General features: G+C 39.2%; 1 protein-coding gene across 1 annotated transcript in view; it reads right to left on the minus strand.

Moving 5' to 3' along the window:
* Positions 1-26,787, minus strand: part of SLC39A12 (solute carrier family 39 member 12) — a 71,746-nt gene that overhangs the window by 35,639 nt on the left and 9,320 nt on the right. The window contains exons 3-8 of the mRNA XM_045874326.2: positions 25,579-25,860; positions 21,398-21,605; positions 12,136-12,308; positions 7,782-7,953; positions 3,392-3,564; positions 652-804 (exon numbers count right to left, since the gene is read on the minus strand). Of these exons, the coding sequence (XP_045730282.1) occupies positions 652-804; positions 3,392-3,564; positions 7,782-7,953; positions 12,136-12,308; positions 21,398-21,605; positions 25,579-25,860 (1,161 nt within the window). The remainder of the gene's footprint in view (positions 1-651; positions 805-3,391; positions 3,565-7,781; positions 7,954-12,135; positions 12,309-21,397; positions 21,606-25,578; positions 25,861-26,787) is intronic.

The raw sequence follows: 26,787 nt of genomic DNA on the forward strand, positions 1-26,787 counted from the left end.
TGGTCTCCTAGAGCTGTTTGCAAGCATTTACCTTTTTAACCATCCCACCAGTTAATCTATTGTCTGATATAAGAGCAAAACAAATCCATTAAAAAAAACCATACTGCATTTTATGTTTCATCACAGACGTAGAAACTGATCAAATACAGGCACAATGGATACAATTATTCAGCTGAAAAAAAAAAAAAGATCTGCCACAAGTCCCATTTTTGAGCTCCTTGTTTTTATAATTTTAAATGTTCTTAGGATAGAAAATGATGGGTAATTTTGTGAATTTTCAAAGTTTTTGTCTGCATGTTTATTTGTTTTTGGTTAGGAAACACATCCAAAACGCTGATTAGTAGCTAGACCTTTGGGGCCCTTCATTCCCAGACATGAAATAGTCTCCTGTTTCTAAACTAGCCACAAAGGTCAAATAGCGGGTTTTAACAAGTACCTTAATAGGCCAGCAACAGATGTTTAAAAAATTAATAACCATACTTATAGGGAAGCTGCCAGTCAGTATGATCTGTATATTCTGGAAATCAGAGCCCCATCCCTTACCTAGAGAACTTTATGAAGATGTCAATTACTTTTCAACAAGGACTTCTGAAATAAAAGATGAATATTATGAAGCTCTAAAGCAAAAGATAAATAAAATTTAAAATATACCTCAGTATTTGGTGATACCAGAAGAATAAAGCATTTTTCTATCAAGAAAAATCCATGGATGCCTGCAATTAATCCTAACAGTTTCCAAATATGGCCTTTGCTTTCATGGAAATGTCCAAACTCTGAGCCTTCCTGCTTATGTAAACCAAGGACCTTTATAAAAAAAGGAGGGGGGGGAGAGACACAAAGAAATAACTTTTGATGACTTAAATATTGATTAATAGGTCCAGTATTGAATATATTCACCTTTCCTTCTGGGGAACCCCATAACAACTGCTGGAATCATGCAAAGCCCAGTTCGCTCTTAATTGTAGGATTACCTCCACTATATGATCCGATCAGGGTCAAACAAAATGTGTTCAAGAGAAAAGAAAGGAGAACCAAATTTTCATATATTCTCAGTCCTTTTTTCCCCCCAAGAGTTCAATCCATATCTGTTTGCACAGCAAGTCTTCATAACAGATCAATGTATTTTATATCCAGAAGAAAGACAAAGATACATTTCATCCAAGGTTCATTTCCCCCATGCCTCACTGCAATTACAGAAAACTTTTAATAAATGTTCAGGTAAGTGAGAAATCTGCCTGAAAGCCTTCTTCCATGGAGTGTATACTATATACCCATCAATACTGTCAGCTCTCTGGGAAACAAAGGGATACAAGAAATGTACGAGGAATTTTCCTCTACTTGACTCATCCCATTGGTTGACCTCATGATTTCTTGTGAGCTAGTAAATCAGTATGTATCATATTCCCTCCCCAGGAGAAGGCAGTTTGGGAAACAGCTCAGTGGTTTCTACATTTAGGATGTTACTGACCACCAAAGTAAAAAAAGGAAAAAGAAATCCTATGCATACATACTGTACACGTATGTGTTCATACATACATGCGTATATGTAGGTACATAGGCACATGAGTACACGTGTGAGTGTACATATGCATCCGAGTATATACATTGAGTTTATGAACGTAACTAAAAACCAATACACGTTAGTCAACTTTTCCTTTTGGTAAAGACATTAAAGGATACCCATCTAGTATTTGCAATTACTGTTATTTCACAAAATAATGGGCATGACAAGGATACAAAACAAAACAGAAGAAAACCCTACAATCTCAGAATAAAATGTAGACCTTTAAGTTGACATGTTGCTAGTTGAGAAAAGGAAATCATGACAGTCGTGTTTTTCTTGTTTCTGTGCAGCCCTTTGACCACCAGCCACGGATCACAGTCAGGAGCCACTGATTTTTCTAGCTTTCCGAACACTTGTACTGTACTTTTCTTCCTTTCCCCACATCTCTTCCCTCAAGTAAAACAGTTGCCTTCCAATTTTCAGGAAACCTAGCTAATCTTTTAAACTCCTCTCTGGAACATGTCTCTGCAGAGCCAGCGGATGGCGTCCCCCTCCAGCCCCCACCCCCAAGTCCATGCCTCCTGCGCAGAGCCGCATGCCCCCATTGGGGGGAGGCACAGGAAGCTTTTGCTGTTTTGCAGAATCCCAGGCAGTGCGCAGTTCTGCAACCACTAAAGGGACCTAGGAAAAGGCCTCGGCCCCTGCCTCAAGCCAATAAGCCCTGAAATATTTCCAGAAAATTAGATTACAAGGGAAATTAAAACAAATAATGGTTTATTTCATTTTCCAATGCTCACTTTGTGATTTTCAGAACATCTAATAATTATTGAGCCTCTGAGCAACAAGAGTGACCCTGTAGGAAATTGCCAGAGGCTTGTGGAAATTTTTAACATCTCCGGCTTTGCAAGAGGGGGGCCCATTTGCCCATCATTCTCTATCCCAAGAGATTTCAGAGGGAAGAAATAACCTCCTCTGGAGCTCCTTCTGCCTGAACTCTTGCATCTCAGGTCTTTGTCTTTTCATCCCTGACAAATAAAGAGCCTCAGAAGAATTCAGCAAAGAGCCAGCTTCCTGGTGCTTATATTTTTCTTACGGAAAATCTAGACGTTATGAGGCAAAAAAAGAAATTCATTTTGATGGTTCCAATGAAGAGAGCTTACTGATGGTGTGATGACAGAGGTGTGGGCAGCAAGGGGAGGAGCAAGGGCTAATGAGATGCCCAGAAGCTAGCAACTCCAGGAAACCATTTTCACTCTTAGGGCAGAAAGGGCAAAGGTTGGAAGTAATATTTCTGCAGCTCAGTGGGAGGTGGAGTGGGGGAGGAGTCCTCCCACGGGAGCTGTAGTACTGTAGGTAATCAGCGGCTTCTAGAACAAGTGTAGGGCCAGGAGGGCGTGGGCAAGAAATACCCTTGCCCCGCTCTCCTCCCACCCGGCTTTTCTGTTGCGCCTCCCATTGGCAAACAACAATTCAGCCCGTGAGGAAGCTGAGGAGGTGCAATCTTCTGGGGCAGAAAAAAAAAAAAAAAAGAGCAGAAGAGGACAGAGAAAGGGTCTGAGGAGCATTGGGGACCAACTGGAGAAAATGCAGCACAACATCTTGCAGCCCATTCTTTTTTATTTAATAGATAATTAGTGGCTACTTCCTGAATTTCTCTTAATAGGAATCTGTATCTGATTACTTTTGGTTTATTTAAAAAATAAGAATAACATGTGGTGAACCTAAGGACTGGTTCTCTCTTTTCCCCTTTAAGTGCTTTGGGGAAATGATACTTATTTTCAAGGAAGACACACTGGCCGAGTCACTGTGACATTGTGTATCGACATGACCAGTGACTCAATGGAAATGGAAACTAGAAACACTCCATGGAAGACAGAACAGTGTTACCTGAGGGATAAGGTGGAGCAGAGCATCCCCAGAAAGTGTCCCGACGGCCAGCCCCACAAAGAGCTGTAAAATCAGCTTGTAGTTCTCCTCACAGCTGTGGAACAGAATCAGCGTCGTCCCGAGCATGGAGCCCAGTGTGAGCAAGGCCACGGCCGCCGTGCTGTAGCCATATTCTAAGCCGAATGGAGAGTGCGAAGCAGTCAGAGCTCCTCATCCACTAGTGGTACCCCAGCCAGTGAAAATGCCAGAAAAACCCATCTTACAATACTTCTGATGGGGATATGGAATTGTTATATGAGTGGTCGAGTGTGTAAAAGGTCTTCATTTTTAAGGAAAAGAATGAAAAGACTTTCATCATTAACCTTGTTGCTTTGAAGTGATCCCAACTACCCCTTACTAAAATCACCACGGCAAGAAAGGACCTAGCTTACCACCCGCTGCCAAAGAAATGAACTTCTCTCGCTTTAAACCACAACATCGGCTGCCATACACCGGTAGTGATTTCCTTCTAATCCCATTTAAACCTTCTGAAGTCAAGGAAGCAGAGTATAGAGGGGGCACATGGTGTGGGGCCATCAAAGACCTATGCTTCTGTAGAAGGTGAGTACTTCCTTCCAAAAGTTCTCAAAATTATTCATAACTCATCAGTGCCTAAGATGAGTGCTTATATTAGTAAGAACTGATCAATGAATGTGTAACGGTTGATAATGTGAATTTGGACAGCCTACATTTTAAATTATCACAATCATTTTTTAGAACCCCTAAATTTATCCCCTGTTTCTAGGTTTCTAAATTTTCAAAAAATATTCAGGAAGTGCAATTTTTAAGATTATTCAAACAAAAGCAAATATGCATGAGGGAAGAAGAAGCAAAGAAGGAAAGAGAAAAGATGAAAAAGGAGGGGCAAAAATGGCTTTCAGGGTCAAGTAGAGTTGACCCTTGAACAAGGTTAAGCTAGAGGAAAGAAAATGTCATTAAGAAAATCATAAGAGGGGTGCCTGGCTGGCTCAGGTGGTTGAGCATGTGACTCTTGATCTTAGGGTCATGAGTTCAAGCCCCATGTGGGGCATGGAGCCTACTTAAAATAAAAATTTAAAAGGAAAGAAAAGAAAATCATAAGAGAGAATACATTTACAGTATGGTATATTAAAAAATCTGCATATAAGTGGACTTGTGTCGTTCAAACCTGTGTTGTTCAAGGGTCAACTGTATAAATGATTTGGGGATAAAGAGTTTTCCAGGCCACCATTTTCTTTTGGTTGCAAATATTCAGAGCAAATACTCTGTCTTCTACTTATTTAGAAATTACTAATAAGCCATAGCAAATTGGTTTGTAAACAATGAAGGAAGGTAACTACAAAATTAAACCATCATTTCCTTTAGTGACTACAGATAATAAGTTAAATCAAACAACCCAGTTATCATACTAATTAAAGCCCAAGGTAGATTTTAAGAAACTGCCATCTTAAAATTAGTTAAAATAGAAAATATCCTGTTTTTATCATTCTTGTACTTTTCTGGAGGGTTCACACCTACATTAGATTGTATTAATGATACTACCTGGTAACATGGTAATAGTCTTGTTTTTAAGAGGACTTTTATTGAATTATAAGTTCTAAATTATACAGGAGTCTAATATTAAAATAGAGTTGGCAGTGTACTCAAAAGAAGCAAAAAACTTTCCAATTTTAATTTTCCCACTCTTACCCCCACCCCTTCACTTCTAGGGAATCTCTATAAGACAGTTGTTTAATGGATATAGAGATACAGTTTTGCAAGATGAAAAAGTTCTAGAAATTTATTGCACAATAATGTGGAAGTACTGCTGAACTAGACACTTAAGAATGGTTAAATTTCATCTCAATTTCAAATTTTTACAATTAAAAATTTTTTTAAATCATAAAAATGGTTTGGAATGGTTTTATTTTGTTCCGACTTAATAAAAATACCTATATTATAAATACATCCCTGGAGATACTAAACCAAGGTTCGTGTCCCACTCTTCCAAAAATAGACTCTATGTGGGAATGTCATTCTTCTCACTGAATACATAAATTAAAGACATTCAAAGGACGTCTAATGAAGTTCAAGGTTGCCGCATTTTTATGCTAGCTACAAAAGATCAGAAAATGTTGAGAATTCACAAGGATAAATTAGGGTGTGGCATTTCCCAGGCAAAAGGAAAATTTGCAGCCCTTTGATTCTTCTAACTCCTCTCCCCTCTGTCCTGAGGGCACCTACAGAACGGTATTGGAGGGGAAAGGGCCCTTCCTAACTTGAGAGCTTAGAAATCTGTTCAGGTCCTCTGTGAATCAGATTTCACCTGATCGTGAGGCAAAGACAGCCTGAAAACCATAAAATCTGACATTCGTGGCCACAGGACTCTGCTAAGCCCCCCAGGTCCTCACAGAAGTGTCACGGCGTCTTGACTGGAGTCAGGCAGCTTGCAGACGGGTTCTATATAAATGTTTCCCATCATTACAATAGAACTTGACCTAGTCATTAAATTCCTAGCCATTCTTTTTTTTTTTTTTTAAGGTTTTATTTATTTGACAGAGAGAAAGACAGCCAGAGAGGGAACACAGGCAGGGGGAGTGGGAGAGGGAGAAGCAGGCTTCCCGCGGAGCAGGGAGCCCGATGCGGGGCTCAATCCCAGGACCCTGGGATCATGACCTGAGCCGAAGGCAGACGCTTAACGACTGAGCCACCCAGGCGCCCCTGATTCCTAGCTATTCTTGAGCAGCTCCCTTGAACAAGTCTGAAATCTAATTTATACAGGGTCATAACACTCTTTGCTGGAAACCCATGCGCAGGTGGTGCTTAAGGGTCAGGTTCCAGCACACAAAACACTTTCTCTTCCTAACAACTCCCCAGCCTCTGCCTTCATCCCACATTTTCTGTTATTTACGCCTTTCCCCTTAAGTTACATAATGCAACATTTTAAATTGAGCACAGTAATGGGTTCTATGGTAAGTGTGATTTCTCTGAATCGTCCTCAGGAAGACCATTCCCCAGGGGAGGTCTAGCTGTTCATTAGAAAGATAAGCATTTCTCCCAGATTTTCAGTTCATAAAGCTATTTTGCAGTGGTCCGTAAGTAGCAGATACGGCGCCTGGTGGTGGGCATGTAAATATGCTCATGGACGCTCCTAGGTGCCATGGTCTGTCCCCCTTCTCCATTTCTGAGCCAACGCTGACCACCAGGTACTGAATTATTTCATTGTTCAGGTTTAATGAAGTTTTCCTTTCAGTGAATATGGAGTCTTAGATATTTGGGTCCGGCAGGGTTTTGTTCGCATAAAATCTTCAAATGAGCCACTCGATGCTGCAGAATTCACGGTGTGTTGGAAGTGCTGGACGGTTCATCCCTGATGGGCACTGCAAGACTATCTCAGAGAGAAAGAAAAATGCTCTGGAAAGGCCTACATAAGGCCCTCCGATCACTGGCAATATTTAAAGCGTGCATGTGTTAACTGTCACATTTTTGCTATTCATCATGGATGTTTTTGGCCACGATTTCTTTTTCTTTTAAATATACAGTGCTTTAAGTGACAGAACACATCTTTGTACACATTATCCCGTTTGAAACTTACAGCTACCCTGTGAAACCTTATAGTGGAGCTCACCTACTGTGGTGATTCCGTGGGTTATAGGGGAGCGCAAATATCCAGCCTTCACTTCCTGGGGGGTCAGCCTGGTCGGGAGGCTGACAACTCCCCCCACGGCCACTTCTACGCCAGAGGAGCTCTTTGGTTTACCCCAGCGTGCCTTTGTTTTTTTACGTGTGTCATGATGTGTGAAAGGATGGGGAGCTGTGTGAGATCACTGCTTTCCTACCGTGCAGGAAAAAAATAAAAAATAAAAGACAGCCCTGGGGAAATAAAGAGAGGGCTTAAGATGACCGAGTTGGCTGGGGCTAGAAGGCACGACTCAACTTGGCATCTCTGATTCCATCGCTCATCTTCTTTCTCTTATACCCTGCCACTTCTCAACTAGAACTTTGAAGTTGGTCCATGACTGAGTCATATAGAGAGGATAAAATCAATTTCTGTGACTTACATGCAAAATAGGAAATATTCAATGAAAGATAATGTAGCATAGCGGCTGACAACAAGGACGGTGGGGCCCACTTGCCGGGGTTCACATCCCAACTCCGTCACTTACCGGCTGTGTGTCCTTGGGCAAGTCACTTAACTTCTAGGTGCCTGTTCCTGTATCTGTAAAATGGGGATAATAATAGTGTCTAGCTCATGGTGTTGTTGTGAGGATTGAACGAGTTGAGAAATGTAAAATGCTGAGAACAGTGCCTGGTATATAGAGTACGTATCCTACAGTCACTATTGTTATTACACTGTGTGCACAAACTTTCTCAAGGAAGCACCAGCACTTACTCTCCAGAGTGGTTGGTAGCAGCTTTGCTTGTTGGTCCTCAGGCAGCTGACAAGAGCAGCTGAGTAATTGCTGGACGATTCCGGGACTCATTCGTTTGAAGTCTTCCTTGGAAATGGGTGAAAGGCTGTTCTGTAGAAATATCTCCACCAGCTGCCCCGCAGAGAAGCAAGACTGCGTGGTGAAAACACCATTAGTAATCCCGACAAACAGATTGTCCTTCAATTGCCGTTCCTGAGAAGTCAGAGCCAAACCAAAGGGCTAAAAAGGACACAAGAAGCCACTCGTGCCTGCTTTCCCCTGCAACCATAATTTCTAAGGATTATTTTAAACCTCCGATCAAAGTCAGCTGCACCTCACTTTTGCTTTGAGTATGATGTAGAATGAGTTTGGCACCCTTTTTTTTCCTTTCCTGAAAACATGCACTGTATTTGACAATGTGTCGAATGGTTTTCTAACCAGCAGTCTAAGGCAACCGTGATGCTCCTTGTTTTGCTTTTCAGTGGGGATGGTTTTGCCTCAACAGAGTCAAGATTTCATATGATAAACAGGAGCTCTGCGGTAATGAGATCATTGTCTTTAATATTCTCTGATTGAATAAGCCTGTGTGGGCAACATGTATTTCCAAAAGCAATAAACGTTAATGTTTAAAAAGAGTGAAAGCTGTGTCAACCAGCGTGTGTGTGAACACTGAGTAATATGGACATCTTTGTAACCGACCTCCCTTCTCCACCAGAACAATTGAGATCATTATGATTCCTTTGCTGTTTCTCTATGTTGTATAGACATATTCATAAGAGATAAGGGTTATTCGTAAACAACAAAGGCAACAGGTCTCTCAACATTGCCACAGGGAAATTTGTGCATCTCAGGGGTGCTCGGGGCTGACTATATGCTTCAAAAATGGCATTTAAAAGTTTTAATGTGTATATAGTTCCACCAGCACAAATCGTGAAATCAAACCCTAGTGCGACGTCTCTGTGAGCTCTAGTCACAATCAACAAGGTAGCTGAAGAAAACCAGTACTTTACGAGGCTTGTGTGATTCGCTCTACGGGGGAATGTAGGGATTTTTGACAAAGGCACATTGCTGATCAGAAAATGATGACAGATTTGCTGGGTTTTCCCCACAGACATTTTTGGGGGGATGAGTCCATGAATAAAAAATGTTTTATCTTGATCAGGAAAGATTTGGTTGCAGGGAAGAGAACCCACTCAAATCAGTGAGAACCAAGAGGAGGTTGTATTGGAAGGATGCTAAGGATCTCTGAGATTGAAAAGGCAGCCACACTTCAAGAGGAACTCAACTTGAAGCTAGAAAATCAGAACCAAAGATGTTTATGACTCTGTCTGTTTGGGGCCAAGTATTTTCTCCTTTCTGTTTCCTGCCGCATGTATCTATTTCCTTTCGCGGTCCAGTGTTCTCTCCTTTAGTAAACACAAGGCCATGTAAGCCCCAACTCTGAAGTGACCTCTCAGCCCACAAACCCAAGATTGAGTGGAGTCTGCAAGTCCCGACAGAGATCTGATTGCTTCAGCAAAGCCACAGATGGGCTCTCTGGGGTCAGATGTCCCTCTGGTTCAATCAGTTTTGCCCACGAGATAGGAGGTGGGATCAGACTGTTCAGACAGGGCTGCCAGCCTCACGCCTGTGAGTGAGGAAGGCATCTCTCAGAAAAGGACTGGGCAAAACTCCAAAAGGTTTCTACTACAAAAAGCAACAACAGAAAGCTAAACCTGGGTTTGTCTTTTTCCCTTTGTCAAAATAATTTGTGCCAAAGACAATATTCTCTTTTGCACCATTTGTTACTAATGGAATATAATTACTTCACCATTAAATATACTGACAACAACAAAGGGAAACTGGCAACAAGCTTTTGATGATGAATCCTTTGTAATAAACATTCTCACTGAAAAGTGCTTGACTGGTAAGGAAAACAGTGCAGAGGCAAACGTGAACAGAATGCTATGCATCTTTCACCAGTTCACTGCCAAGAAATTGAATCGTTCTGGTCTTAGGCTACCTTCTCCTAGAGTAAGGATCTTCTATTAAAAGCTTCTGTGCCCTTGATCTTTATTTGCTGTTCCTGTGTTATTTAGGTCATTTGTTTGTTTTAAATTTCTTCTGAAATCACTAACACCAATGTCCTTAATGGTGATTCATTATATTCTATGAATCTGAAACCCAAATATTTTTAATAAAGAACTAGAATGAAAATTTAGATTATCCAGCTAATAACCTTTAAAATATCTTTATTCCTTCGCATAAAACTTCAAATTATGTGTATCCTTGTTTTGATGTCATCAGACTTCTATGATAACTTTACAAACATTCTAGAGCAGTGGTTCATGAACTTCAGTTTTGAGAATAGCTTGGAGGGCTTGTTAAAAGAGTGCTGGGCTCTACTCTCAGAGTTTATGATTCAGCAGATGCTGGGGTGGGACCTGAGAATTTGCATTTCCAAGAAGTTCCCAGGCACAACACTTTGAGAACCACTGGGCTAAATAACATAAGTAGGATCTTCAGATCTGGTCTATCTTAGGGTCCTATCAAGAGTCACAAGGACAGTGACATGTTGGGACAGAGAAGAATCATTTGCATTGTTAGCATAGGAAATGACTATTACTGTTCTTAGAAGCCACATGCCTTAAGTAGGTAGTTCCTAAATTTTAAGAAACAATTTTCATTCTTTATGAAGATAAGGTCTCATTAGGCAAATTTGCTCCCTTCTAAAAGCCAGCCCTGAAGAAGCATCGAAGAAGACCTGGCAAACAAAGATTAACATAGGCATCAGCTCTCTTCACTATGTGTTGAATACAATTAGCATGAGTTTGAAAGAATCAACTTTCATACATGTCTTTATATCTTATATATATATCTTGTATGTATATCACATATACAGCAGAAGTAACAGAAATTTACTTTTAAAAATATCTAATATTCTAATAATCTGTTTTTGTCTAAAAAGCAAAACAAGCAAACAACAACAACGAAGAGAAATAGACTCATAAATATGGAGAACCAATTAGTGGCTGCCCGAGGGAAGGGTTCGGGGTGGGGGGGTGGGCAGAATAGATGAAGGGGATTAAGAGATACAAACATCGGAGGGTTGGAGGGAATATATGATACTGCCCAGTCATGTATATATAACTCACAGGAACAACATTCTGCATTGTTAAGAATCTGTAAGGGATTTCGCCCTTTGAAGGTACTGACTATACCTTGCTCACCTAAGATACAAATAACAAAATAGCTTTATTTAAATCAACATTTCTCAAACAATAGCACAGCTGTTAAGAGCACAGAATATGTTTTTAGACAACCTATGTGTATATCCTAGTTTCTGTGAACTGAAGCTATTATTTATTAGTTCCATGTCTCAATTTCTTCATCTGTAATATGGAATAATATACCCTAACCTCATACAGTTGTGATAATAATTAAATGACGCAATGCAGGTGAAATAGTGCTATGTCTAATACATAGTACATACTCAATAAACATAAGCCATGTTCATGTAACATCAATTTATCAGGATTTTAAATGGTTAGGGCTGGGAAGAATTCTGTAGTCAAGGTTTGAGAAATGCTGGATTCAATAAGATTAAAGAAGTTTATTTGCTAAAGGACCTCCCCAGATAACTCAATAAGCTACAGGGTAATATGCATTTCTAGTGTTTCCCAAACCAATTTGACCACAGCACCCCTTTTCAAAGAGCATTAAGATAGACTAGTGAATGTACTTTGGAACACAACTTTAGGTAATAATGGATATAAATATGTTTATAAGCTCATATATCACCTTTTCTCAAAAAACTTCTCAGTGCTACCTACTATACAAATATTTCTCTGTTACTCACATGTCAAGTAATCTCTTTATAACCTAATCTATGTTTAAAGCATTCATTCATCATTGTAAGTATATATATAATGTTTGTATCCTCCTACTACCCTGTAAGTGCCAAAGGAATTGTGCATATTTTTGTTCAGCACTGTATCCCTAATGGCCATGATGGTGACTGGCAGGTAGTAAATGCTCAGTATGTTTGCTGAATTAATTATTTGTGCATTTAATACAGACACAATGGGGGAAAGAATCATATATATATATATATATATATATATACACATACACACACACACACACACACACTATATGTTTTTCCTACATGTCTTAGCCTCATGTTTATGTCTACAGAGATCTATTTGTAGAAGAAAAAAACCATGACCACTCTGTAGAAATAGAATATTTTTACATTTAAGGAAATACACATTATCCTTTAAATTTTCCACAACTCTTATAGAACTTTCACAACTTTGACAGTAGCAACTGGTGGTATAAGAATAATGACCATACCTCATCCCAGGAAGCTGAACCATCATCTGACTCTTGGCCTGTGGATACGGATAGATTAGGGTAGCCCCAATCATAGATTGATAGGTCGTTTTGTTTCCTTTGAAGTTGATGGATTTTATCTTTTCTGATACAGGTACTTTTGGTCCAGAGAATGTTGAGGAGTTGGTCTAGTTCTAGAAATTTCACACAAAATCTGGTGTCACATAGAATAAAGATAAGTCAATCTCAGGATAATCACAATTTCTTATGGCCACAGCATAGATATTTTGCTAGATAAATTTGGTTCTAATGAAAAGTCAAGATGTTACTCTGGACAATAATAAAAGAACATTTATACTTCTTGGGAATATTGATTGTCTCACAAGATTTTGACTAAGCTTTGGAGCTAAATCAGCCTTACAAAGATGTTCCTACCATTTTTATCTCCTGGGGATGATACAATGGGCAATTCCTCCAAAGAAATACCTTCTCTTGAGCCAACTATTTCTTTTTCTAGATGGTCCCTATAAAAATGCAAACAAAAGATAGAACTGGCCTAATCCTTAGGAAATTTATTTCTTTGAGGTAATATATACATCCTTAGTAGATTAACTATAACTTTAATTTGATTAAGTAAATAAAATTATTTTCCTTTTAAGGGTTTGTTTATGCAGAAACAAGAAAGGAAATAAAAGGGATCTGAGATTGTAGAGACAAGCTGACTTTTTCTTTTTTTTAAGATTTTCTTTATTTACTTGACAGCGAGAGAGGGAACACAAGCAGGGGGAGAGGGAGAAGCAGGCTCCCTGCTGAGAGGGAGCCCAATGAGGGGCTCGATCCCAGGACCCTGAGATCGTGACCCAAGCTGAAGGCAGTCGCTTGACCGACTGAGCCACCCAGGTGCCCCGCTGACTTTGTTTTCTAATGCTACCATGGTATGGTTGCCAGTTTATAGATTACAGTTTAGTTTCCCTTAGTAGAGCTCTAGGTTTTTAAATTGATTGATACAGAGAATAATTAAATATAATGGTGAATTTATTTGGATTTATCCATCTTCTTGCTTGTGAAGACAATGTCGCTGGTATTTTCCTGAATGTTATCATTAATGACAAGAAAAATTACAAACTAGACTTACTACAATGTTTCATTTTAAATAACTGACTTTCAGTGAAAAAAAAATTATAAGACTTGCAAAAAAAATGGGAATGTGGGACCCAAAATCAGGGAAGAAAGCAGTCAATATATAGGTCTCTGAGTATTCCCAGATGTTGGATTTAACAGAAAAAGACTTCAAAGCAGCTAATTAAAAGTGGGCTAAAGGAACTAAAGGAAATCATATTTAAAGAATTAAAGTGTGACAATAATAAGTCAACAAATAGAAGAAATAAGAAATTCAAAATTATATAAGTGTCCAAATGGAAATTCTGATGTTGAGTACAATAAGTGAAATGAAAAAATCACTAGAGGAGTTCAACAGCATATTTGAAAAGGTAAAAGGAAGAATTACTGAAAATGGAGATAGATTAATAGAAATAATCCAGTCTGAAGAACGAGGGAGAAAAAGATCTAAAAAAGAACATATTCAGAGACCTATGGGACAACAGCAAGTATACCAACCTACATGTAATGACAATCACAGAAGAGAAAGATGCAGAAAAAATATTGGAAGAAATAATGTCAAAATTATCCAAATTTGATGTAAAACCTTAATTTACATGTTCAAAAAGTTTAGCAGACATCAAGGAGGATAAATATAAAAAGATCCACACCCAGACACATTGAGGCAAAACTGACGAAAGTCAAAGAAAAAAACAAATCTTGAAAGCAGCAACAGAAAAATGACTTATCACATACAAGGAACCAACAATACAAATAGTACCTGACTTCCCATCTGAACAACAGAGACCAGAAGGTAGTGGAATGATATACTCAAAGTGCTAAAAGAAAAAACTGTCAATCAAAAATTTTATATCCAACAAAACAATTCTTCAGACATGATGGTGAAATAACAGCTGAAAAATTCTCAAATCTGGGGAAGGGAAAAGAAATCTAGACCCAGAAGGCAAAGGAACCCCCAGCAAAATCAACTCAAGGAGGTCCACACAAAGACATATAGTAATTAAAATGGTGAAAAGTAGTGATAAAAAGAATTTTAAGAGCAGCAAGAAAAAAGATAGCAGCTACATATAAGAAAAACCCCATAAGCATTTTAGCTGATTTTTCAGCAGAAACTTTGCAGGCCAGGAGAAAGTGGCACTGCATATTCAAAGTGCTGAAAGAAAAAAAAAAAACTGCAACCAAGAATACTCTATCCAGCAAGGTTATCATTCAGAATAGAAAGAGAGATAAAGAGCTTCCCAAACAAACAAAAATTAAAGGAACCCATGACCACTAAACCAGCCGTACAAGAAATGTTTCCGTTGCATGGCAAGGAAAGACCATAAGTAAGAGCAAGAAAAATAGGAAACATAAAAGCAATAAAAATAATTGTATCTATAAAAATCATTCAAAGGACTCACAAAATAAAAGGATATAAAGGACACCATATACTAATATGTGGGGGCAGGGAGAGGAGTAAAGAATCGGTTAAAACTTGAGCGACCATCAAATTAATATAAACTGCTACGTATAGAACATGTTATATACAAGCTGAACAGTAACCACAAATCAAAAATCAGTAATAGATATGCAAAGAAAAAGAGAAAAGAATCCAAGTATATTGCTAAAGAAAGCCAACTAATCATGACAGAAGAGAGTAAGAGAAAAGAGGAAGAGAGAACTACAGAAATAATCATAAAATGAGTAAAAAAATGGCAATAAATAAATACCTATCAATAATTACTTTGACTGTAAATGGGCTAAATGCTCCAATCAAAAGACAGGATGACAGAATGAATGAAAAAGCAAGACACATCTATATGCTGCCTGTAAGAGATTCATTTCAGACCTAAAGACACATGCAGATTGAAAGTGGAGGAATGGAGAAGCATTTATCATGCACAAGGATTAAAAAAGAAAGCCAGGGTAGTAATACTTATATCAGATAAAATGACTTTAAAACAGAGACTGTGACAAGAGACAAAGAAGGACACTATAAAATCATTAAGGGGGCAATCCAACAAGATGATATAACAATTATAAATATTTATGCACCCAACATGGGAGCATCCAAATACATAAAACTGTTAATAACAAACATAAAGAAAGTAATTGATAGCAATAAAAAATAGTAGGGAACTGTAACACACCACTTACATAAATGGACAGATGATCCAAACAAAAATCAACAAGGAAATAGTGACTTTGATTGACACACTGAACCAGCAGGATCTAACATATATTCAGAATATTCCATCTTAAAATAGCAGAATATATATTCTTTGCAAGTGCACATGGAACATTCTCTAGAATGGGTTACATATAAACACTAAAGAAGTCTCAACCAATTCGAAAAGATAGAAGTCATACCATGCATATTTTCTGAACATAACGTTACAAAACTAGAAATCAACCACAAGAAAAAATCTGGAAAGAGCACAAATACATGGAGATTAAACAATGAATGGATCAACCAAGAAATCAAGGAAGAAATAAGAAAGTACATGCAGAGAAATGAAAATGAAAACAGAATAGTCCAAAATTTTGGGGGTGCAGCAAAAGTTGTTCTAAGAGGGAATTTTATAGCAATACAGGCCTACCTCAGGAAGCATGAAAAACCTCAAATAAATAATCAAATCTTACACCTAAAAGAGCAAGAAAAAGAAGAACAAAACCCAAAACCAGGAGAAGGAAGGAAATAACAAAGATTAAGGCAGAAATAAACAAAATAGAAAATAAAAAACCAATAGAACAGATCAATGAAACTAGAAGCTGGTTCTTTGAAAAGATCAACAGAACTGGTAAACCTTTAGTGAGACTCTTGAAAAAAAAAGAGAGGACTCAAAAACAGAAATGAAAGAGGAGAAATAACAACTGACACCACAAAAATATGAAGGATTATAAGAGAATACTATAAAAAATCATATGGCAACAAATTGGATAACCTAGAAAAAAATGGATAAATTCCTAGAAACATATAACCTACCAAAATGGAATCAGGAAGAAATAGAAAATTTGAACAGATTGATTACTAGCACTGAAATCAAATCAGTAATCAAAAAACTTCCAGGGTGCCTGGGTGGCTCAGTCAGTTAAGCATCCAACTCTTGATTTCAGCTCCGATCATGATCTCAGGGTTATGGGATTGAGCCTCACACCAGGCTCCATGCTGGGCATGGAACCTGCTTAAGATTCTCTCTCCCTCTCCCTCTGCCTCTCCCCCCAAAACAAAACAAAGCAAAACAAAACAAAACTTCCAACAAATAAAAGTCTAGGACCAGACAGCTTCACAGGTGAATTCTACCAAACATTTAAAGAAGAGTTAATATCTATTCTTCACAAACTATTCCAGAAACTAGAAGAGGAAGGAAAGCTTTCAAATACATTCTATGAGGCCAGGATTACCTTGATACCAAAGCCAGATAAAGACACCAAAAAAAAAAAAAAAAAAAAGAGAGAGAGAGAGAGAGAGAATTATAGGCCATTATCTCTGATGAATATAGATACAAAAATCCTCAACAAAATATTAGCACATTGATTCCAACAATACATTAGAAAACCATTTACTGGGACGCCTGGGTGGCTTAGTTGGTTGAGCATCTGACTCTTGGTCTTCGCTCAGATCATGATCTCAGGGTTGTGAGATTGACACCTGCATCAGGCTCCATGCTCAGTGGGGAGTCTGCTTGAGATTCTCTCCCTCTTCCTCTGCCCCTCCCCCTCCCCGTCAAATAAATAAATCTTAAAAAAAATCATTTATCATGATCAAGTGACATTTATTTCTGGTATGCAAAGGTTGTTCAATATTTGCAAAGCAATCAGTGTGATATATCACATCAAGAGAAAGGATAAAAACCATATAATCTTTTCAACAGATGCAGAAAAAGCATTTGACAGAGTACAACATCCACTCATGATAAAAACCCTCAACAAAGTAGATTTAGAGGGAACATACCTCAACATAATAAAGACCATATATAAAAAACCCACAGCTTACATCATCCTCAATGGGGAAAAACTGAGAGCTTTTCCTCTCAGGTCAAGAACAAGATAAGGATGTCCACTCTCACCACTTTTATTCAACATATTACTGGCAGTCCTAGCCACAGCTATCAGACAAGAAAAAGGAATAAAAGGCATCCAAATTGGTAAGGAAGAGGTAAAACTTCCACTATTTGCAGATGAGATGACAATATATATAGAATCCCTAAAGACTCCACCAAAAAACTACTAGAACTGATAAATGAATTCAGTAAGGTTGCAGGATACAAAATCAATATACAGAAATCTGTTGAATGTCTATACACTAAAAATAAAACAGCAGAAAAAGAAATTAAGAAAACAGTCCCATTTAAATTACACCAAAAATAATAAAATACCTAGGAATAAATTTAACCAAGGAGGTGAAAGATTTGTATTCTGAAAAGTATAAAACATTGGTGAAAGAAATTGAAGATGACACAAACAAATGGAAAGATATTCCATGCTCATGGATTGGAAGAACAAATATTGTTGAAATGTCTATACTATCCAAAGCAATTTACAGATTTAATGCAATCCTTATCAAAATACCAACAGCATTTTTCACAGAACTGGAACAAGAAATCCTAAAATTTGTATGGAACCACAAAAGACCCCAAATAGCCAAAATAATCTTGAAAAAGAAAAAACTAGAGGTATCACAATTCCAGATTTCAAGTTATACTTACAAAGTGGCAATAATAAAAAAAGTATGGTACTGGCACTAAAATAGACACATAGATCAATAGAACAGATTAGAAAGCCCAGAAATAAACCCATGATTATATGGTCAATTAATCTTCAACAAAGAAGGTAAGAATATGCGATGGGAAAATTCTCCCCAGCAAATGGTCTTGGGAAAACTGGACAGTTATATGCAAAAGAATGAAACTGGACCACTTTCTTATACCATACACAGAAGTAAACTCAAAATGGATTAAGGACATAAATGTGGGATCTAAAATCATAAAAATCCTAAAAGAGAGCATAGGTAGTCATTTCTCTGACATAGGCCATAGCAACATTTTTCTAGAAATGTCTCCTGAGGCAAGGGAAAGAAAAGCAAAAATAAACTATTGGGACTACATCAAAATAAAAAGCTCCCACACAGCTAAAGGAACAATCAAAAAAACTAAAAGACAACCTACTGAATAGGAGAAGATATTTGGAAATGAAAATCCAATAAAGGATTAGTGTCCAAAATATATAAAGAATTGATACAACTTGACACCAAAAAATCAAATAATCCATTTCAAAATGGGAAAAAGAAATGAACAAATATTTCTCCAAAGAAGACATCCAGATGGCCAGCAGACATATGAAAAGATGCTCAACATCACTGACATCAGGAAAACGCAAGTGAAAACCACAATGAGACAGCATCTCACACCCATCAGAATGGCTAAAATCAAAACACAAGGAACAACAAATGTTGGCAAGGATGTGGAGGAAAAGGGAGCCATTGGGCACTGTTGGTAGGAATGCAGATTGGTACAGCCACTGTGGAAAACAGTATGGAGACTCCTCAAAAAACTAAAAATAGAACCACTATATAATCCTGTAACTCTATGAGATATTTACCCAAAGAATATGAAAACGTTAATTCAAAGGGTTATATGCACCCCTATGTTTATTGCAGCATTATTTACAATAGCCATATCATGGAAACAGCCCAAGTGTCCATTGATAGATGAATGAGTAAAGAAGATGTGGTATGTATATACAGTGTAATATCACTCAGCCATAAAAACACGAAATCTTGCCATTTGCATCAACATGGATGGAGCTAGAGAGTATAATGCTAAGCAAAATGAAGTCAGTCAAAGGCAAATACCATATGATCTCATTCATAAGAGGAATTTAAGAAACAAACAAATGAGCAAAGGAAAGAGAGAGACAGAGAGAGAGAGAAACCAAATAGCAGGCTCTTAACTGTAGAGAACAAACAGATGGTTACCAGAGGGGAGGGGGGTGGGTGGATGGGTGAAATTGATGATGGGGATAAAGAATACATTTATCATGATGAGCCCTGAGTAATGTATAGAATTGAATCACTGTATCGCACACCTGAAACTAATATAACACTGCATGTTCACTATGCTGGATTTTAAATGGAAAAAAAAACAAAAAACATGTAAAACTAGAATACTTTCTTTCCACCCAAGATACAATCAGTTGCTGCAGCGCCCTAGCTCAGGGGCAGCTATAAGAGAAAAAAATGCCTCATGGCTTCTAAAACGCCTAATGGCGCTGAGATGGAATGGCACGCTGAAATAGAACTCTTGAGTGCTCAAAGTGTAAAGTGGCTGGTTTTTGCTCAAGTAGGTGATACTGCAGATCTCTCATGGGTAGTTATTTGGATTTTTTAACCAAGGTGCACAATGATCAATATCTACACAGCTTGCCTCTGTCTTCTGTATTGTGGTCTGATCGCCTCCTATTTCATAGAGTGGTCGAGCCTTCAAGTGGTCGAGCCTTCAAAAGCCTTCCAATTTTTATATCATTTGAAAAATGGAATCACTTGCCCTCCTCCAGTTGCAACAGGAACTGCACTGCTAAAATTTCCCAACTCCTGTTTCCCAACTCAAAATGATTCTCTGCCTAACATGACTTTCCCTGGCTTATTTCCTATGCACGACAGCTAGGCAACATGATTTAATTATATTTCGACTTTTAACAGAAAATGCAAGTGAACTGTAGAAAACCACATCTGTCATTCAAATTGTCGGGCAAATAGGTCCAGGGAAAGTTCAACACTGAATTGTATGGCTACAGCTCTCAATCCCTTCAGACTTGGGGGGTTTATCCAGATCACGAGTGTTGTTGGTCCCTTGGTAAATTCACATCTCCCTTTAGGTTGTGACTTCGCAAGAGGAAGTGTGTCGGGAGCAGCACCAGCTCTTATGCGACACTCCAGGAGCCCTTGGTGTACAAATTTGATACAGATTTTAAAAATGTCATTTCCTGGGCACCTGGGTGGCTCAGTTGGTTAAGCGACTGCCTTCGGCTCAGGTCATGATCCCAGGGTCCTGGGATCGAGTCCTACATCGGGCTCCCGGCTCAGCGGGGAGCCTGCTTCTCCCTCTGACCCTCTCCTCTCTCATGCTGTTTCTCTCTCACTCGCTCTCTAATAAATAAATAAATAAAATCTTTAAAAAAAATAAATAAAAAAAAATAAAAATGTCATTTCCGGGGCACCTGGGTGGCTCAGTTGGTCATGATCTCATGGATTGTGGGATCAAGCCCCGAGTCAGGCTCCACATTCAGCAGAGGGTCTCCTTGACATTCTCTCTCTCCCTCTGCCCCTCCCCCCACTCACTCTCTCTCTCTTTCTAAAATAAATAAATAAATCTTACCAAAAAATTAAAATTCATTTCATTTTTAATGTCTTGTCAAGGACAAAGAAATGTGCAAAACAAACATTCTGATTCCATTCCCAGCATCCCATTTTACCTTGCAGTTCCAAAAAGCTGGCAGTCATGAATGTAGCCAGAAAGGATAGGTCACATGACTTTTATTTAAAATTAAATAGTTTTGGGCGCCTGGGTGGCTCAGTTCGTTAAGCGACTGCCTTCGGCTCAGGTCACGATCCTGGAGTCCTGGGATCGAGTCCCACATCGGGCTCCCTGCTCGGCAGGGAGTCTGCTTCTCCCTCTGACCCTCCCCCCTCTCATGTGCTCTCTCTCAATCTCTCTCTCTCAAATAAATAAATAAATAATCTTTAAAAAATAATAAAATAAAAATAAATAAAATTAAATAGTTTATTGTTATAGTTACAAGCAAACACTACCAAGGTTCTTGCACCATTTGGCATACTATTCCATCATTCTTATGCAATATTTTGTGACCCCTGGCTCAGGGCTATGTACTAAGTCGAAAAGTGTTCATTAGTACTTAGAGCAGGTCATAAAAATCTCTCCCTTGGCTCTAAATCCACAATACCACTATCAAATGATCCAAGTCCCTATTTTTGCCTCATCACCACATAGAAACAATAGCATGTTTGCCTTGAAAAGTCTGAGCTGTCTTACTACATGGTAAGATAAAATGGTGTTTAGAACATACCCGAACAAATTTAGTCATCAAAAAGCATCAGTCTTTCTTTTGGGCACAATTCATTTAGTAGGTATGACTTGGGAGTTAAATTCATGAAAAGCATCCTTACCCGAGAGATGGAGAGTATTTGAACTATTCAAAAAACTGAAAATATATTCCGTAAAATAGTCTGGGGAAGGCAAGTTCCTTTGCCCCAGACAAACACCTTGGAGGGACAAAGCGATGATTGTCGCCGCCAGCTGAGGAAGTGTATTTTCATCAGCACCGTCACTGCTCACTATTCCAGATTTTTCCTGCAGCATTTTGGTTCCCATACACTGAAATCAGATACACAGTCAAAAGAAAAGTTTGAACCTCTAAAGTCATTTTGATTAAAATATCTCTAGGATTTCCCCAAAAAACAAGAAATAGTTCTTTACCTTAAAGAGGTCTGAATTGTTTGTAGGAACATGAATACCGTCATTCTCTAGTTTCAGAATTCTGTTTGGAAAATTCTTGTTTCTTTTATTCGCCCTGACACTGGATTTTCTAACTCCCATCCTATTGGTCCTTATTTACCCAACCTTTCTCATTACTCCCTCAGAGATGTGTTTTCTCCAAGAAGATCCTTGCTCTTACTGTTCACGACCTTCCAGTTGGTGAATTGTTTCTCTCCAGCTTCAAGAAGAGCCTGCAGTGTAATGACTTCCAAATCTATATTCCCGACCTTGACTTCACATTGGCTCTGGTGCATTGTGTCATCACAGAAAACTTCTCTTTTCACCCCGCCTTTAGTCTCAAGTTCTATGTGTGCTAAGTGCAAATCAAAGCTAGCACAGTCTGTGTTCTTTGAACTCCCATCAGACATAGGATCTTTTCCATGTGCACATCAATTTTCTTCAATTAAATTATGAGCATCTGAAAGGCAAGAATCTTGCTTTGCATTCCACTAGTATATCCATTCACTCATTTAAAGTGAATTGAGTGCGTATTATGTGACAGACACTATGCTAAGTCCATTATATTATGCTCTCTCTTCATTCTCCCAGAGCTCTGTGCAGTGGATACTCTTTACACAGATCACCAGGCCAATAACAGAGTGTGCACCCAGTGCGCGCTCAGATCTGACTCCATAGCTTGTGCTTTTAAATACTCTTCCTCTTGTATATAGAAATAAAAGGAAACACAGGATGAGGGGTTATTGGACTTTCATATCATCAAAGTGAGTTCCGTGGCATAGTGCTTGGGATAGACAGATAAGGCTTTAATATTATCTCTGGATTTGTAACTGAGTGACCTTGGGCAAAATGATTAACTTTGTTAACCTTCATGTTCTTTATCGGTAAAAAAGGACAATGCTGCCCACCACAAAGGTTATTAAGATTAGATGAGCTAATGCATGAAAAATTCTTAATACAATAGCTGGTACATAAGACACAGTTAGCTAATCTTAGTATTACTATTGTTGGACCTAGTGTCTAGTTGTGCATCTGACAGACAGTAGGCTGGAGAAGGTGGCAAGAGGCTTATACTCAGTGTCATGAAAACTTTCCCCCTAAAGTCTCCAGAGGAGCCATTGATGTTATAAACAAAAGGATAATACAATAAGGTATGTTATAGAAATATATCGCTCTGGTGGCAAAGTAGTGAATAAACTGCCAGGGCTAGAATTTAAAAGCAGGAGTGTAGTTAAGAAGTTATTGATTAAAGGTGTGTTCTGCATGGAGCACTGGGTGTTATATGCAAACAATGAATCATGGAACACTACATCAAAAACTAATGATGTAATGTATGGTGACTAACATAATAAAAAAAAAGAAAAATAAATAAAATCATAAAAAAATAATTATTAAAGATAAAAAAAATAAAAGAAGTTATTGATTAACCCAAGGTATTTCTTGACCTCAGATGGTAGCACTAGAGATGGAAAGAAGTGGATATATTTGAGGAATATTACAAAGGACTTGGAAGAAAATGTGAAGGAGTCTGAAGAGTTAAAAATGGCTCAGGTTTCTGGGTTTATCAACTGTAGGACAGTAATACCATCCACTATTCCTCCATATAAGAGTCAGGGTTAGTGGAGAAGTCTATACTGATCCCTGTTTATTTATCATGGTAATAGCCAACAGTGGAAAGAGCAGAGAGTGCTGGGAGCAAGAGATTGAGTCAAGGAGCTAAACAATAGTTGGACAAAAGAAAATGAAGGAATGGAGGGATATGTACATTCTGCACCGACAGGGAGGGTGGCTGGATTAGGGTACTCTGGCGTAGAGCTGTTTCTGTTGAGCTGGTGAAGGCCTACCTGGAGCAGCTCTTAGTGGCTTCACCTATGGAAGCTGAATCCTGTGCAGACCAAGACCTAGAGATGCTGGTGGTGGTGGGCCTGGTCTACCAGCACCTTCTCTGACCTCACACTCTCTAGTCGGAAAGAGCAGCATCCTCCAGTGAGAGGCCAAGTGGCCTCCTGTAAAAGTCTGGATTGACTGACTAAGGATTCCTAAGGGAATTCTAGCCCAAATAAATGGGCTAAAGGATGACGGTGCCATCCTCCAGGAGACAACTGGTCTAAGGCCTAGCAAGGGTTACAACCCAACAAGAGCTCTTAATTCTTCTTGAATGAATAGATGGAGAAAGTAGGCCTACCCATAATATTGAATTATTTTATTCTGCTCTAGGAATGTTTAATCTCACGTACACTTGGAAGCCCAGGTATTTGCAGTATGTGTTGGATAACCAGAAATCTGCGTTGAACATATACACACCATCTGCTTTTGAGTGCTGGGTTCTCATTCCCACTTAATCTGCATCAAAAGGCAGTAACAGATGGGATGACTAAAATCCTAGTGGCTAATTTGAACCAATCTTGTATCATATAGATGTTGCACCGAAGAAATTATATGTGGGCCTCTTTCCTTATTTAAGCAGAAACTGAATTCTAGAAAGGAACCCATTTTCTCAATTGGAAGTGGAAACAAAAATATGGCCCTATTTTGAGATTCATGAGATGAGAGTTACCAGAGTGATGCCCACACAGTCCTTCGGAAACAGTCTTTCCATCTGTGTGCCAATCACGAGAGAAATTAAACGCTTTTACGGCAAATTGGAGGATGTGTTTGCTGGTCATTAGGCCACAGCATGATCGCACAGATACCTCGGGGCTCCCAGGAGCCAGAATTGAGGTCAAAAATCAAATACACCTATACACATCACTATAGACTGAATGTTTGTGTCCCCCCATCCAAACTGATACGTTGAAATCCTACCACCTACTGTGATGGTATTACGAGGTGGGGCGTTTGGGAGGTGATTGGGTCATGAGGGTGAAGCTGTCATGAATGTGATTGGTGCCCTTATAAGAGAGATCCCAGAGCACTCCTCTATCCCTTCTACCATGTGGGGAGATAGTCTCTTGTAAACCAGGATGGGGGGGGGCTCTCACCCGACTCCAGAACTGTGAGGAAGAAATTTCTATTGTGTAGAAGCCACTCAGTCTATGGTATTTTTGTTACAGCAGCTCAGAGACACATGTCAATGAAAAATTCAAGAGAAAAAAAAATGACTCACAACACTCTTCAAAATGCATGGGTGGCTGCTCGATTCTTTAAGAAAATGTGGCTTAAAAAACTTATTTTTTTAATGTTCAGAGCACTTTATCCGCTCAGACTTCCCACTGCAAAGTTAATAAAGGTAATTGAAAGGCTAGCTTTTGCTGGAACAGTAAGGAAGGCCAGAAGAGACCAGACGCCTGGTTCCTCACAGTGGGAGCCCTGAGGAGAGAAAACCACTTCCAGAGACCCCTTGAACTGAAGCAGCACGAATCAAAAGCTGCAGAAGGGATATTGTCCGTGCTGACGGTCATGAATAATGCTTTTAGCAAGCTGTTTCTCCGGTGGAGTAACTAATGATAAATTCCTCGCTCTCAAATGGTCCCGCCTTCTTTTTCTCTGGCCAGACGGCAAGGCAAACAGGCACGATGCCCTCCCCTATGTGGGTCAGTCCTTGGAGACTGATCAGGAGCTGTGACTCACTCACTTTCATGTTCAGGAGAAGAGAGTTGCCCCATCAACTGGCTTTCCTGCCCACCCACCCACCCACCTTCTGGCTGGAACTCATTTTACAATAATTAGTCATCCCATCTCCCCCTTTTATACTCAGAGTTTTAAATGACATCACTTAACATCCCATAACTAAAACTCACAAATACCTCTCTTAAAAGTCCTTGGCTGTCCTAGGGATAAATAAGTGACAGGGAACAAGGCTCGGAGACTGTATCTTAGCAGCACAGCCAGTTGGCACCTTGGGCCTTCTTACCTGGCTTCTAGAAGTGTCAAAGTACAGCCTGGTGAGTGTCAAGATGTCTTCTGTCTCGTTCTGTGAAAGGAAATAGGAGTTTTCGTCCTGCCTGAGGCTGAGGAGGCTGTGTAGGTAAAATTTATACTCTTTATTACTCATGTTGAGCTTGGAAGAACAGATCTCTTCCTGATGAATAATGTAATAGAGGAGGAGAAGAGAAACCCTCTGGACCACTTCCTCTCGGAGCTGCTCCTCAAAATCTCCTCCAGCTATTAGTAACAGGGCATCTGGTTCAAAGCACTGTTCCAAAAACACAAAATAACACACAAGGAGAAACAAAGCTTAGCAAATAGTCCTAGAACACTAACGACCACCGGTCCTCCCCTGCTTATTATTTTATGAATACCAGGGGAATGCGGGCAGCCCCAGTAGTCAGCTTCTAATAAGAGAGTTCAGGTTGGACTTTTATACATCAGTGATGCCCTCCTGCGGAGCCCTTATTCCCTGAGAATAGTCCTTCTAGCTCCAGTTGTCCATTTGCTGCCTGGAGTAAAACCAGTAGACTCTTTGGCTTTTTAAAGGAATGCCCCATTGCATTTAGAATGAAATCCAAGCTCTACACAATTTTCTCAGTGGTCTGGTTCTTGACTACCCCCTCCCTTACCTTACCTTAGCCTCTCCCCGCCTCTCTTTAACTTTCTGCCCCTGTGATTTTCCATCAGTCCCACCAAGCTCCTTCCCACCACCTTTCAGGTCTTCTTTCCCCTCATTTCTCAGATCTAGCTTAAAGTGACACCCCCTCGGGGATGCCTTCCCAAACACCCTATCCAAAGTCGGACGTCCCAACCCCTGCCCCATGTTCTCCAGTATGGCGCTGTTCAATGGAAACAGGACCCCAGCCACAGAGATAAGCCACACATCACTTTAAATTTTCCAGGAGCCACATTTTAGAAAGTGAAATTAATTTTAATAACTTATCTAATAATGTACCTTATTGAAACATATATGCCAGATAGGATCACTTTGATATGTCATCAAAATTTTTAAAAATTATTTAGGAGCTATTTGACATTCTTTTTGTCAGGCTAAGTCTTCAAAATCTGGTGTGTACTTTGCACTTCCCAGTGTGTCTCAGTTCAGACGAGCCACGTATCAAGTGCCCAACAGTCACAAGGGGCTAGGGGCAGCTCCGGCATAAGGCAGGTTTATTTTCTTCGTGGCACTAGT

The sequence above is a fragment of the Mirounga angustirostris genome, unplaced genomic scaffold (assembly GCF_029215605.1).
Source record: "Mirounga angustirostris isolate CCGP_5_RB_7025 unplaced genomic scaffold, mMirAng1.0.hap1 SCAF_5, whole genome shotgun sequence".
Taxonomy (NCBI): domain Eukaryota; kingdom Metazoa; phylum Chordata; class Mammalia; order Carnivora; family Phocidae; genus Mirounga; species Mirounga angustirostris.